At 64.3% G+C, this 13,832-nt stretch overlaps 2 protein-coding genes across 3 annotated transcripts in view; both read right to left on the bottom strand.

The window, feature by feature from the left end:
- Positions 1-642: 642 nt before the first annotated feature.
- On the bottom strand, positions 643-4,616 carry SKOR1 (SKI family transcriptional corepressor 1). Its single transcript, XM_059858192.1, has 8 exons — positions 2,637-4,616; positions 2,464-2,560; positions 2,009-2,116; positions 1,856-1,927; positions 1,567-1,641; positions 1,405-1,479; positions 821-886; positions 643-740 (listed from the first exon to the last, which is right to left on the bottom strand). Exons 1-8 carry the CDS (start codon positions 4,614-4,616, stop codon positions 643-645), a joined length of 2,571 nt encoding a protein of 856 aa, XP_059714175.1.
- A 7,605-nt stretch (positions 4,617-12,221) lies between these two features.
- MAP2K5 (mitogen-activated protein kinase kinase 5) overlaps positions 12,222-13,832 on the bottom strand; it is a 127,604-nt gene continuing 125,993 nt past the window's right edge. For both annotated transcript variants that reach the window (XM_059858739.1, XM_059858738.1), the window contains one exon: positions 12,222-13,477. In XM_059858739.1, the coding sequence (XP_059714722.1) occupies positions 13,376-13,477 (102 nt within the window). In that variant the 3' untranslated portion in view covers positions 12,222-13,375. The remainder of the gene's footprint in view (positions 13,478-13,832) is intronic.

The following is a 13,832-nucleotide window of genomic DNA, read 5'->3' as shown; positions in this document are numbered from 1 at the left end:
TCATTAATGCGATACCTTCATGTGTGAAACGAGCATATAAATGGGCATTAATGAGCTCCGGCTGCGCGGGGAGGAGCGGGGAGCGCGGCGGGGCAGCGGGCGGCGCCCCCGGCCCGTCCCCGGCACCGGGGCAGCCCCTCCCGCCGCCTGCCCGGCCGGGGACCCCCGAGCCCCGGGCCAGCCCCACGCACCAGGCGGCTTCTTCAAGTGTGTTTTTATTAAAGAACCAAAATCACGTACAGAGGGGGCTGTCCCCAGAGCGGGCGAGCGTTGTTGTGCCTCGGGAGTCGCGGGCCGCCCGTTAAAGTGCCGTTACATCCAGAATTTACAGGGATGGCGGGAAGGAGGGGAGGGGGAGATAAATATACATCATAAATAAATAAAAATCCGACAAATACTGTACCAAGAGAATCACAGTACATTTATATCCATTGCACATAGCCACTTTTGTTTCCAGTCTGGACGAGGGTGGAAGAAGCGGACACACGGGGAGGGAGGGGGAGGCGGAGCGGGGGCCGCCCCCCGCCCTAGCGCCAGTCCGAGCAAAGCCGGGCTCCGAGTCCTCTATGTACAGGTGGCTCCTCGTGGGAATGGCTTGTGTGGGCTCTGCCCGCATGGCTTCGGGGTGGGGGCCCGGGGGGCTCACTGGGGCAGCAGCGGCGGCTTGAAGGAGCAGTTCCCGGTGCAGTGCCGCGGGGTCAGCATCTTGCAGGAGAAGTGGTGCAGCGCGTCGTGAGCCTCTGCAAGGGACCGAGCCGTCACCCCCGGAGCCCCCCGGGCGGGGAGGGCTCCCCCGAGACCTCCGAGACCCCCCCGGTACCTTTCAACTTCTGCTGGATGGCGTAGCGCGCTTTCCGCTCCTGGTCCAGCTCGTTGCACAGCGTGTCTGCGGTGGGGGAGCGGCGCTGAGCGCCCCGCGGGGCTGAGCCCGCCCCGAGGGCGCCCAGGGCAGGGGACGGGGGGACGGGGGAGCAGAGCGGGGCACGGCTTTCCCGGCTGGCCAGGTCAGTCGTTTTACGGCTCGGATTTTTAATTTAGCCCGAGTGGAAGGGATTGCGGGAGGGAAGGTTCGTTCGGGGCCGTGTAAGCGATCGTTTGCGGGGCAGCTCCGAATCGCGAGGGGAGTTGGAGGGCAAGAAAAGGTACAGAATGAAACAAAAGCAAAAACAAAACAACACAAAAAACCCCAAACGAAACCAACAACAAAGACGTAAAAAAACCCCTCAAAACCAAAAAAAACTCCAAACAAACAAAAATCAACCAACCAAACAAAAAAACCCCAAAATAAACTGAAAACCCCTCACCCAAACAAACAAAAAAGCAGAAATAATAAAAAATTATATTTTTTAAAAGGAAATAAAATAAATAAAACGGAAATAAAAGTACTAACGGGCTCGGCCTTACCTCGCACGATCTGCAGCTGCTGCACCATCTCCTCCCGGTACGCCAGCTCCCGTTTCATCTGGTCCTGGAAGTTATCTGTGGGGCCGGGGGTCAGCGCCGCGCCCGGGCGGGAGCCGCTGCCCGGCCGGGGCGGGGTGAGGGCAGGGGACGGGGCACCGGTACCTTTCAGGCTCTGGAAGTCCCTCTCCAGCTTTTTCCTCAGTTCCATTTGCTCCAGGACCAGTTTTTGTAACTCATCTGTTTAAAAATACACGGCGGGGTTGAGGGGAGCCCGCACTTTTCCATCTGGAGGCGGCTCAGCGCGGCGCTAATCGCATTACGTTACATTAATCACAGGAGTTAATCACTCCTGCACAAAACACAAATACCTCGAGCCGCGGGGAGAGGCCGGGGGCTGCCGCGACCCCCGCCCCGCACCCCGAGCCCCGCTCGGGGCCGCGGCCCCGCTCACCTCGGGCCAAGTTCTCGATGTCCTTCTCCACCAGCTGCGTCCCGGTGACATCCATGGCGAGCCCTTCCTCTCCTGCGGGGGCCAGAGCGGCGTCAGCCCCGCCGGGGGGGCCCCGCGGAGGGGCCGCGCATCGCCCCGCGGAGCGGTGCTTACCTCTGTCGGTATTTACAGGGCTGGGATGAGAGACATTCCTTTGGTCCTGATAGGATTTTCTGCTCTCTAAATCCTCCGCCGCGGAGTGATTGTCTTCTTTATCTTGCTCTTAAAGTTAATAAACCGATTTTCAACCGTAAGCAATGAAAGTATGGTCCTGATATATCCTTAATTACATAATTACGGACAAAGCCCTCGTTAAAACCTTCTTAGCGGACATCCTAATCGCTTTGCCGTTGGAAAGTAGCTTGTGGGCAGGAGCTTGGCCCCGCCGGCCCATCCCCGCCGCACCGCCCGCGGCCCCGGCGGCATCCCCGGGCCCGGGGGGGCGCCGGCCCCGATCCCCTCCCGGATCCCGTTTGTTTCGCTTCTCTCCCGAAAGCCCCCAAACGAAAGCGGCCCTTGGGCGGCCTCCCCGGGGCCGAGCCCTCTCTGCGCAGCGCGGCCCGCGTTACCCTTCGCCTCGGGGGTGCAGAGGAAGGCGGCGGGGGCTCCCAGGGAGGCTGCGGGCTTCAGCGGCTGCAGGAGCTCCCCCCTCTCGGGCGCGAACACCTACAAAAGAGCGAGTCAGGAGCGCGGCCCGGCCCCGCGGGGACCCCCGAGGGCAGATCCCGCCCCGGCCCCGCACCTCGTAGGCGCCGCTGCTGCCGCTGCGCTCGGGGCTGCCGTCGGGGGCCTGGCCGCCCTCCTGCGCGCTCGCCTCGCCCGTCTTCTCCTCGGGCCCCTCGGCCCCGGCGGGCGGCGGCGGCTCCTCGGGCCCGGCCAGCAGCCGCGGCGGCGGCGGCTCCCGGCCCTCGGCGGGGGTCACGGCGGGCGCGGCGGCGGCTTCCTCCTCCTCGTCCTCCGGGAAGCGGTTGGACTCCACGTCCACCTCGGGCTCCTCGGCCGTGTCACCGCCGGGGGACAGCGAGCGGTAGCTGGAGCTGCCCTCGCTGAGGAAGTCCGGCGAGAGGTAGCCGGGGGCGCGGGGGCCCGCGCCGCCGAACGCCTCGCGGGTGCCGTAGAGCTTGGCGATGCTCTCGGCGTCCTTCACCACCGGGCGGAAGGCGGACAGGTAGCTGCCCTTCCTGGGCAGCGGCAGCGGGGCCAGCAGCGCCTCGTCCCCGGAGCGCTCCTCCTCGCCCGCCGCCCGCGACAGGGCGCTGGGGCAGCGCTCGCCCTCGGCGCCCGCGCCCTCCTGGGGGGTGGCGCTGCTCCGGCCGCTGCCCGAGGGCTCCGAGCCCTCCAACTCCCCGTGCCGCCCCGCCAGCCCCGCCGGCTCGGCCGCCGCCGCTGCCGCCGCCGCCGCCGCCGCCACCACCACGGCGGTGGCGGCCGCCTTGGCCGGGCTCTGCGCGGGGTAGGGCGGCACGGGCAGGCTGCCGGCGGCCGGCCAGAACACGGGGAACGAGGGGTACACGCCGGTGTCCTTGGCGGCGCCGGGCTGGTGCGGCGGCTGGGCCGGCTGGTGCGGATGGGGGTGCGGGGGTCCCCAGAACATGCCGGGGGGCAGCGCGCCGCCCTTGCCCGCCTCGCCGCCCCCCGCGCCGCCCAGCGCCTCCTCCTGCTTCTTGGGGCACAGTCCGAACGCGGCGGCGGGGAAGCCGTAGGGGTGCGGGAAGAGCGGCGGCGGCAGCTTCTGCAGCATCCCGAAGCCCTTGCTGGGCACCGGGATCACCGGGTAGCTGCGCACCGCGCCCGCCCCGCCGTGCGCGCCCGCGGCCCCGCCGTGCGCCGCCGCCGCCAGCCCCAGCGCGCCGCGCTCGCCCGCCGCCTCCTGCCCGCTGCACCGGAGGCTCTTGTGCGCCGGGGCCAGCTCGGGGCCGGCGGGCGGCGGCGGGTGCAGGGCGGCCTTGGCGGCGGGAGAGCCGGCCCCGGGCCCGCCGGCGGCCGCCCCTTGCAGGGAGAATGTCCGCTTGCGGGTGCCGCCGTTGAACATGGCCTTGACATCCTCCCAGGCGTGCGACAGCTCCTCCGTGGCCGTCTTGTCGCTAAGCTTGAGGTGGCGGCGCCAGGAGTTGAAGTTGGCGGCGTCGGGCTGGGTGTACTTGGAGTCCGGGGTGCGGTGGGAGTGGAAGATGAACTTGTTGGGGGAGAAGTACATGCTGCAGTAGCTGCACTTGATGCACTTGGCGCGGGAGCTGTTGTAGCGCGCCGGGATGAAGCTGCCCCGGGAGCCCCAGGCGCACTCGTGCACCACGTCGAAGGCGAAGTTCTCGGGCAGCTTGGGCGGCTTGTGCTCGCCCAGGAAGGACTTGCAGAGCCGCTCCGCCTCCCTCTTGGTGATCATGCCGCAGCGGCGGGAGGAGATGGGCATGGCCCCGGCCCGCCGCAGGATCTCCAGCTGCACCGGCGTGCACTGCACGCAGGTGATGCCCAGGGCCACGCGCCGGTTGTGGATCTCATTGTAGCTGTAGTTCTTGAGCAGCGTGTTGGAGATCTGCGCCAGGCACAGCCGCTCCTGCCCGTCGATGACCAGGGACACGATGGGCACGCCGTACAGGGAGGTCTCACCCACTTGGTTGGGCTTGAGGGTATTGGAGCCCTGGTACGGCTGCAGCTCTTGCTTTGAATTTGGGGAGGAGCTTGCATCTCTCCCATTTCCCATCTGACTGGCGATCGCCTCCATTCCCCCCCAAAACGCCCCTGCAAAACGAAATCGGGGAAAGGCGCAGGTTAGAGGCGCTCCCGGGGCCCCGGCACCGCTCCCGGCCCGCCGCTCCCGGGGCCCCGCGCTCCGCGACCCGCCCGATCCCCGCTTCGCGGCCCTGCCGCTCCTCCCTCGGCGCTGCCGGCCCCGACCCGGAGCCCCTCGGGCGCTGCCGCAGGACCCTCCCCGACCGGCGGGGTCCGGCGAGGCCGGAGCGCATCCCCCTCGCCGCGGCCGCCGGTACCGAGCGCCGCCGCATCCGCTCGCCGGGCGCGGCCCCGCGGCTGAACGGCCCCGGGAGCCCGGGGCAAGGGCACCCCGGGGGGGGTCACCACCTCCGCTTCCTCCCTCGCCGAGTCCCCGGGAGCTGCCGCGTCCCTTCCCTTTGTGCCGGCTCGCCGGGCCGTGCCGTGCCGTGCTGGTTTGCGGCGGGCTCCGGGCGAGCTCCAACGAAACGCGCCGGAGGATGCGGCCGGCGCGTCCTGGGGGCCCGAGCCCCGGGCCGGAGCGGGCGGGCCCAAACTTGGCGCTCGGTGCCCGCGGGCGGAGCGGGGCGGCGGGCGCGGCGGCCCGGAGCCCCTTTGTCGTGTCCCCGGCAGGCGATTAGGCGCGGGCGGATTAGGGGCCGGGGCGGGCAGCACCCGCCGCACGTAGCAGAAGGGCAGCAGCGAGCCAGGCAAATTGGCTTAGCGGGGAGGGCTCCCGGTGCTTAAGCCGCTTCCGTGGTAATTACACAAAATAACGGGGAACGAGTCCCGAAAACGCGCCCCGCTTTGCGCGCCCCCCCCATCCCCGTGCCCACCCCTCCATCCGCCGCCCGCTCGCACTCACCGCGCCGCGGAGCCCGGCTGGACGTGCAGGCTCTGCTCGGGACTAGGGGCCGCAGCCCGGAGCCGGGGCCGCCATCGGCCGGGGGGGCCCGTCCGCAGCGAGCCCGTTCCCGGGGCAGCCGGAGCTGCGGGGCGCGGGGCGGGCGGGCAGCGGGCGCGCCCTTCACCGACGCCTCGGGGCCGCCGCCCGCCCCGCCGCCGCCGCGTCCGCCCGGGCGAGATGCAACAAGAGCGAGTGACCAGCCGCGCCACCGAGGGAGGATCCGGATCCGTACTTGGAGACGCTGCACATTGATCCGGTGACAGCTAAAATAACGGGAAGACACACCCACTTAGCACCAGCATATTTACATTAACGGCCTCCGGGACCCCGCCGCCGTCAATCACCGATGCGCTCCAGTCAATCACGGCGCGGCTTTAAGGCACGGCGGAACGGGGAGGGAGCGGGAGGGGGGGGAGGGCGTGGGGGGCCGCCACCGAGCGGGGACCCGCCCGGGCAGCCCGAGGTAAGAGCGGGGATCAGCCCCGCGCCGCACCTGCGTGGGGCTCCGCGCCCCTGTGTCCCCCCCCGCGCCCGCCTCCCGCGGTGCCGCCATCCCGGGGGGAGCGATGCTCGTTGAAAGTTTGCGCGGGGAGCGGGCGGTAACGAAAAGAGGAGCCCGGGGAGAGCGGCGGAGGGACCCCATCGAAATCAGGGATGCGCTGCTTCCGCGCATCCCTCTCGCAGCCGGGATGCGCGCTCCGGTGCGGGGCGCGCGTGCGGGAGCGGTACCGGAGCCGAGGGGGGGACATCGGGCGGCAACGAAATCGCCGGGAGGAGGGGGCAGAGAGGGGCGAGCTCGTGTTTTTCGTTCCCCACGGGGGCTCACGCCACACCGGCAGGACCGGCCGACAGGACCGGCGGAGCGGTTTAGGGGACCCGGCGCTCCGGTGTCCGCCGGCCGTGCCGGCGTGGCGGGGGCCTCTCGCCGCATCCCTGCCCGGGTTGGGTTCCCGCATGCGGCGCTCGTCACGGCCACGTTAATTAAACTGTAATTAATCATCGCGTCCGGCCGCGATCGGCGCAATTACAGCGATCAAACAGAAGTTAATAACGGCGCGGATCGCCCCCAGCTATCACTTTTGTGTGTGCCCCCGCGCCTTCCTTCCCCGCCATCACCGGCGGCGCCGGGAGGATGCGGCGGAGCCGCCGCGGAGCGAAACGCAGGTGCTGAGCCACCCTTCTCCTCCGCGGCCGAGCCGAGGTCCGGCCGCGCTCCCACGCGGGACAGCGGCCGCGGCTCCCCCCGGGACGCCCCGTCGGGGGGGACGCAGACCGGGCGCTGCCGGCCGGGCCTTGCGGCGCGGCCTTCCCGCAATGATCGCAACCCGAGCCGGTAATTATTCCTCGCCTTTTAATTATTTATCCTCGCCAGCCCCCCCCTCCTCCAGCCATACGGAGGCAGGAGCGCGGTGAGACGCTCCCGCGCTGGTCGAGCCCCGCCGCCCCGCTCGGCACCGCGTTTCGGGTGATCCCGCGGCGCTCGACACCCGCGGGAGCCACGCCGGGCTGCGAGGCACCGGGGGCGGGCGGCAGCGCGGGGAACCGCGGTACCGCCAGCGCCGTTCCGGCGGTGCCGGGAGGAGAGGGGGGGCGGAAGCTCCGGGAGGACGCGGCTCCGCCCCGGTTCCCTCCGCCGTGCCCTTGCTCGGTGCCCGCGGAGCTCGGCCGGAGCCCGGAGCGGCGGAGACGGCCCCCGGCTCGCCCCGACGGCGGCGCGGAGCCCTGGAGAGGGGAGCGGCCCCGGGCCCGACCCCGGCCCCGCCGCCCCGGCCGCGCTCCCCGCTCCTCGCAACCGCCGTATCTTTTAACAGTTGAATTGACTGCAGTTTTTGTCAGTTAATTAGGTTTAATTTACATAATTAGTACAGTATAAAGAGTATTGGGGATAATCAGGAGGTACGTCTCGCTTACTGTGTAAACACGGATTCGGAATTAAAAATCAGATGTAATTAAGGCGTGTGCGCGCGGCTTTTAATTGTAATGAATTTCTAATTAACGCTCAACGATCGCCGCACACGAGAGCCGGGACGTTTGCGGGCTCCGCCGCCCCCCAAACCGGGGATCCCCCCCGGGGACACCCCCGGGGCCGGGGAGCGCGGAGGGGCCGCGGCCGGCGGGGAGGGCGCAGCGCCCCGACGGGACCCCCATCCTTCCCCGTTCCCCGGGCCGGTGCCGCTGGCAGACGAAGCCGGTGGATAATTTAGGTTAAAACTTAGGGAGCCGTGTCACGGGTGTATAAATAAATAATCACGCGTGGCGGGCGCGGAAGGCCCCGCGCTCCTGGAGGGCTGAGCCGAGATTGCCACATAAATCACGGCGGTCTAATTCAGTGGAAGTTTAATAAACGCCTCCTATTGGAAATGAATGTTCCCCATTTAACAGTTGTATCAGCACCATATAAAACCATGACCCCAATAAATTTAATTTTAGAGGCCGATCAATCCGGGCTTCTCTCCATCGATCCGCGGCGGCTCTGCACCTCCGCAGCCTCTTCCGCGGCCCTTCCCGCCGAGGCGGGGGAAGGAGCGTTTCGATTAGACTCTTTATTAGCAAAAGATTGCTCCGAGAGGCCTGAAAATTAAACGGTGACATTTTAATTACTGGACATTGACAAAGGGAGCGGGCGGCGGCTCTCTGCAGGCCGGGCACACTCCGCCTGACCCGGCCGCTGAGCCCCCGCGGGCCGGGGGGAGCAGCGGGAGCCGTGCGGAGCTCCGGGGAGCCTGGGGCTTCCTCTCGGTGCACCCCGCGATCCCCTCCCAGGGCTGGGCACACCTGACCCCCACCCCGCTGCACCTTCTCCGTGCGTCCCGGCTCTCCAAGCGCGCATCCCCTGTCTGTGCACCCCCTTTTTCTATGGCCCCCACCATCCCTCCCTCCGTGCCCCCCATGACACCCCACACACCCTCCATGCCCACAACACAGCCGCGGCTCTCCCCGGCGTGCCCCAGGCCCAAGCCCGCAGCTGCTGTCCCCTTGTCCCCCTCCCCTCACCTCTGTGGCCCCCCAAGCCCTCCCTGCGCCTCTGAACCTCCCCGGTTTTCCTGGGCCGGAGCGGCTGCGGAGGAGCGCGGGATCGATAGGCACGGCGTTATTGAGCGGGTGGAGCCGAGCACTGGGCAGGGATGGAGCGGGACGAGGCGAGGGCAGCGCTTCAGTCCGTGCCGAGCCGTGCCGTGCCGTGCCTGCTCGGGATGGAGCCGCACTCACCTGCGCGGGGCTGGCAGCTCTGCTCGGCCGCGGGGAAGTTTTCCTGTTTTCCTCCTCCTGCTGCCCATAAAAGCCCCAGACATCCATTTGCCATTAAACACCTCCCGGGCTCTCCGGCTCTGACAAACCTTGAACTTGCGCCGCGGGCCCGGCGCCGGGAGCAGCCGCAGCGGGGAAGGCTCAATCCATAAATCCTGTCCTGGGCGCGCAGGGTGCTTTATGGACAGAGCCTCTGCTGAAGGTAACGCAGCCCCGGGTCAGCGCAGCTCCTGCAGCTCCGGCTGCAGCTTCCCGACGGGAAAGGCGCAGGATCACAGGCTCGCTGTGGCTGCTTTGAGTTAGGAGAGACCTTAAAGCTCCTCTCGTTCCAACCCCACCTCCATGGGCAGGGACACCTTCCTCTAGAGCAGCTTGCACAACCTTTTTTTTTTTTAATTCGGTGTGACTAAATACTGCAATAGGAGATTTTTAAATTTCTCTTTTCCCAGTCCAGGCTGGCGAGCTGAGGAGCAGGAGGAGGCCAGAAAGTTTAGAGGACACCCCCCAAATTCTGGGTGCCTGTGAGGCCCCGTGGGAATGCCGAAGATGAGAGATCCTAAAAGCCCGGTTACAGCTCAGGACCTCACCATGGTTCAATGGGCTCCAGCTCCTCCCCTGGAGACCCCCTAGGCCTGGCTGTCCCCGCGGGGACATCGCTCCCGCCCAGCTGCAGCATCTGAGGCTCGAACTACTCCCTACCTGGCTCCCCAGGCAGAGGCACCATAAATACCCTGCCCTGGGTGCTGAAGGGCACCTCGGGAGGGGCTGAGGGGCACAGCTGGATCCTCTGAGGCTCCCGGGTAACTGGGGGCACCTGGGATGTGTCTGTGCCCTGATGGGCCGGCCCGTGGCAGCTGGGCAAGGACGGCTTCCCTGGGGTGTCCCTGGGTTTCTCTCTGTGTTTGTCTCTGCGGGTGTCACATCCCGGCGGGAGCGGGATGAAGAGCACGGAGATGCGTCCGAGAAGCTGAGCAGCCCAGGGGCCCCTGGAGCATCCTGGAGACGGGATTCGCCGCTCCTGTTCCCTGCCCGAAGGGGCTCTGTGTGTGTGCCCTGCCCCCGGAGCAGCCCCCGCAGAGCGGAGCCGCGACCTGGGACGGTCCCTGCCCCTCCTGCCCCTCCTGCCCCTGCCCAGCCCAGCTGCAGCTCCAGGGGACTCCTGGAGCAGCTCCCAGATTGTCCTGCCCGGGGGGATTGTCCTGGTGGCTCCCGGACTGTCCTGCCCGGGCAGCGCTGGGCACGGGGCACAGCGGGGGCCACAGAGCCGAGGTGGCATCGCCCCCTCCTCGCCCCCTCTGTCACCGCCAAGCCGCTTCTCCCGCAGCTCTCGCTCTCCACCAGTGGGTTTGGCTCCCTGCAGGAGTTTTTTTTCCCCAACAAAGCCCCAAATTCCCAGGTTTTGCCCGCACACTCCCGCCGTCCATCCCTTTCCCGCGGATGCCTCCAGGTGAACTTTCCCTGCAGGACCGGGAGGCAGGGAAGCACCCGCGCCACTCCCAGCTCCAACCCCCCCGCTGGTTTTCCTCTCGGGTATCCAGGGATCAAATGAAGCTCCCGAGAGCTGTTCCCGGCGATGGCTCAGTTATTAACGCCACCACACTGCCCGCGTGGAGCCGAGGGACAGCGACAGGTAAAGGACCCCTGGCAGCCCCGCCTCCCTCCCGGCTGCTCAGGCTGTTCTTCGGAAAACAAAGACGGGCGCTTTGCCTTTGGAATGCTGACAGCGGGCTGGATTTGGCCACGGGATACGAGAAACAAAATATTTTCTAATTCTGCGCTGATTTAAAGGCGATCTTCCAGGGGCTCTTCTCACGGGAGCTTTGCCGGGCAGTGGGAAAGGGAAATGGGGAAAATATTGGAAGTTTTGGCACAGATGGGACACACTCCGTTTTCCCCACATCCACACTCCCATGGGAATCATCATTACTGAGGTTATAGGAGGGGAGACAGAGGTGACACTGGTGTGGGGAGCCCTAAATGAGCTTCTGGGGTGAGGAGTGGGACTGGGGGGTCACTCTGCATCCGTGGGATCCTCTGCTGAATTAATTGCACACCCCTGATGCCATCCTCTGAGCAGGGCTCAGCTCTAGGGTGTGATATTGCTGCTTTTCCTGCAACCTGAAATGCCACGATTCAACCCCCAAAAAATTACAGCAGGGAAGAGGAGAAAGGGAAATACCATCCCTGGACAGCCCCAGGTGTGGGTCAGCTCCTGCCTGTGGGGAGAGCAGCACTGCTGAGCCCCCTCCCAGCACTTCCAGGAAAACCTCCCTGGAGCTTCACTCCCATCCCTGGACATTTTTGTTACACATAAGCAGAGCCCGGGGCATGTTTCGTGTCCTGGCCACCTCAAAGCCATGTGGGAGTGTCCTGAGGCAGGATTTGATGCAGCCCGGTGGTGCTGCATCCCGGGGGGATCCCTTGGGGCAGATTTGGGGGTTCTTGCACTGCCGGGGTGCCCCATGCCAGGCTCACCTGCATCCCACAGGGCACAGACAGGGACTGGGATGCTCTTGGTGCAGGGAGAGGAGCCTGGGCTGGGTTCAGGATGTGGGTGAGCTCAGTCCTGGCCAGATTTCCTGCATTCCCCCTCCCCCTCAGCTGTGCCCCTCGGTGCTGCTGGGTGGTGGCAGGAATTGGGGTCCGTGTGGGGACAAACCAGCCCCAGACCCCGGATCCAGGCAGAGGGGAAGCTTTGGGAAGGTCTCAGCTGGGAATGCCAGCAAAGCTGAGAGGAGCTGTTCAATCCCAAACTTCCTCCTCTGCCCTCTCGGGTATGCAGGGATCAAATGGATCACAGCCCCATCCTCTCAGATTCTGCTGGGAAGGGGCAGACGGGCAGATCCCTGGCTGCACTGAATCCCAGGATTTGGGAGGGGAAAGGGGATGGAGCCCCAAATTCCTTCGGACTCATCCCTGCTTTAACCAGGAGGTTTTCTCCAGCTCTGTCCCACACGGATTTTCAGGGTGAGTCCTCCCCTCCCAACCTCCCTGGCAGGAAAAGCAGCAGGAAAAACCCTGGGACTGCTGAGTTTTAAACCAAATCCGAGAGAGAGAGGGAGAGGGAGCCCTTTTATCCAGGGCAGGCTGCTGGAACTGTTAGGGATAAATAAATGGCAGCGCTGCCGCCGCCCTGCCTGGCTCACAGGGAGGGAATTTGTCTCACTTTAGCAACAGGACCTGGAGGAACGGGGGCTGTGGCTCATTCATTGCCTGTTATCTGCCAGCGAGGTTGTGACATCAGAGCAATTAAGACAAACTTTAGTCTGTAAGTTCATGCCTGCAACCTCTACACTTCAAAAGAAGACAAACGATCCCTCCAAGGGAGGAAAGCAAAGTCTTTTCCAGGCTGCTTCCAGAATAACATTTAGGATTTGCAGTGGTTCGGGAGGAATAATTCACTGAATTGTGTGTGTGTGTGGGGGGAGTGAAGCTGCTGGTAGAAAATAAACCACCTGAGTCTTTTTTATTTTTTAGCAAAAGTTTATTTCTAATGTAAAGACAAGCAAACAAACCCCAACCTCCTCCCACCCAACTCACTCACCCCAAACCTGCCTCTCACATCCATGGTTTATTTGTTTTTCCTTTTAATAAGCATGTTTACACAAGGACTGATTCAACCTGTGTTGGTCTGTTGTGGAAATGTCCCCAGGAATGGCAGGAGCCAGGAACACCCAGCAGAGACACTGCAGCCATTCCTTTCTCCTGGAACACCAAACCTGGAGCCTGTGCTTGACCTGGCTGAACCCACAGCTGTGCCAGGGCCTGCCCACCCTCCCGGGGAAGGATTATTCCCCATCTCCCAATATCCATCCCTGCCCTCTGGCACTGGGAGCCATTCCCTGTGTCCTGTCCCTCCATCCCCTGTCCCCAGTCCCTCCCCAGCTTTCCTGGAGCCCCTTCAGGCCCTGGAAGGGCTCTGAGGATTCCTGGATCCTTCCCTTCTCCAGGGGAACATTCCCAGCTCTCCCAGCCTGGCTCCAGAGCAGAGTCCTGTCCCCTTCCACCTCCCCTTTTCCAGCTCAGCAAACCCTCTCTGCTTCAGGGATCAGCCTGCAGAGCCTGACCACGGGTGCTCCTCACGTCCCAGCAGCTGGCACTGGGAGCAGAGAGGGCATTCCCAGTCACTCACTGGTGTGATGCTGACCCTCCTGGCACCCCTCACCTCCTCCCAGGGTGGGCAAGCCCAGATACTTCTCTTTTTTTGTCTGTTTGCTTTTGTTTTACACTTAAACCCAGTATTTAGTGGCTGCCTGCACTCAGAGACAGCCACCAACTCGTCAGGAAATCCTCTGGACACTTGGATAGGAGCAACAGTTAAAAAATACTTTGGAGTCAGGAAACAGAACATTCAGTAACCCAAAAATAGAGATATAAAATACTTGCTTTAAGGCTGTGTACAGTATAACTGAAGATAAACCTGGAAATTGCTCAGCAACAAAAGAAACAATTAAGAAAATTCCTTAATGTGGCGGTGAGGAAAAGGCAGCCAACAAACACCCTGATTTTGTTGATGCTTCTAGGAAACAGTTGGAGTAAAATACTGGATCTGGATAAACAGAGAGTCCAAAGGTGGAGATCCTGGCGTGGGAAGAGCCCCTGGGGGGCTGCAGGGCTCACTGGGCTCCCTGGGCTCGCCGCTCCTCCAGCATCCTGCACACCCACATGGACACCACCTCGGCGTTGCCGTCGTTGTACTGCACCACGAAGGGGTGGCCCTGCAAGGGGACAGCCAGGGTCAGCCAGGACACACAGACACACACAGCCCTTCTGGAGCACAAACCCCACTGCAGCAGCCACAGCAGGGCCACGAAGCACTGACCCAGAGCAGTGGATTTCCCCATGGGTCTGTCCTGAGCAGGGGGAGGCAGCCCAGACTCCTTGGAAAAGCTCTTCTTGTTTTTGTTGACATTCCATTTGCTCGTTGTGTTCTGAGCCAGCCCCTCTCCAGGACAGCTGAGCAGCTGCTGAATGGTGTCTGGGTGAAATGCTATCCCAAAAAACTCTGTTAATCTGCTCCTCTGCTTGTAAATGTGTGTGATGTTCTAAAATTCCTCTCCTTAACAACTTCCC

The sequence above is a fragment of the Haemorhous mexicanus genome, chromosome 13 (assembly GCF_027477595.1).
Source record: "Haemorhous mexicanus isolate bHaeMex1 chromosome 13, bHaeMex1.pri, whole genome shotgun sequence".
Lineage (NCBI taxonomy): Eukaryota > Metazoa > Chordata > Aves > Passeriformes > Fringillidae > Haemorhous > Haemorhous mexicanus.
Note: the sequence above shows the minus strand (reverse complement) of the source record. Positions and strands in the feature narration are given on the sequence as shown.

Bases quoted from the DNA above. Each gene is read 5' to 3' on its own strand.
- SKOR1 (XM_059858192.1), bottom strand. From the start codon at position 4,616: ATGGAGGCGATCGCCAGTCAGATGGGAAATGGGAGAGATGCAAGCTCC. The intron at 2,561-2,636 runs GTGCGGGGCCGG...GCTCTTTTGTAG, and splicing joins GCAGCAGCGGCGCCTACGAG to GTGTTCGCGCCCGAGAGGGG. The intron at 2,117-2,463 runs GTAACGCGGGCC...ATTAACTTTAAG, and splicing joins CTGCACCCCCGAGGCGAAGG to AGCAAGATAAAGAAGACAAT.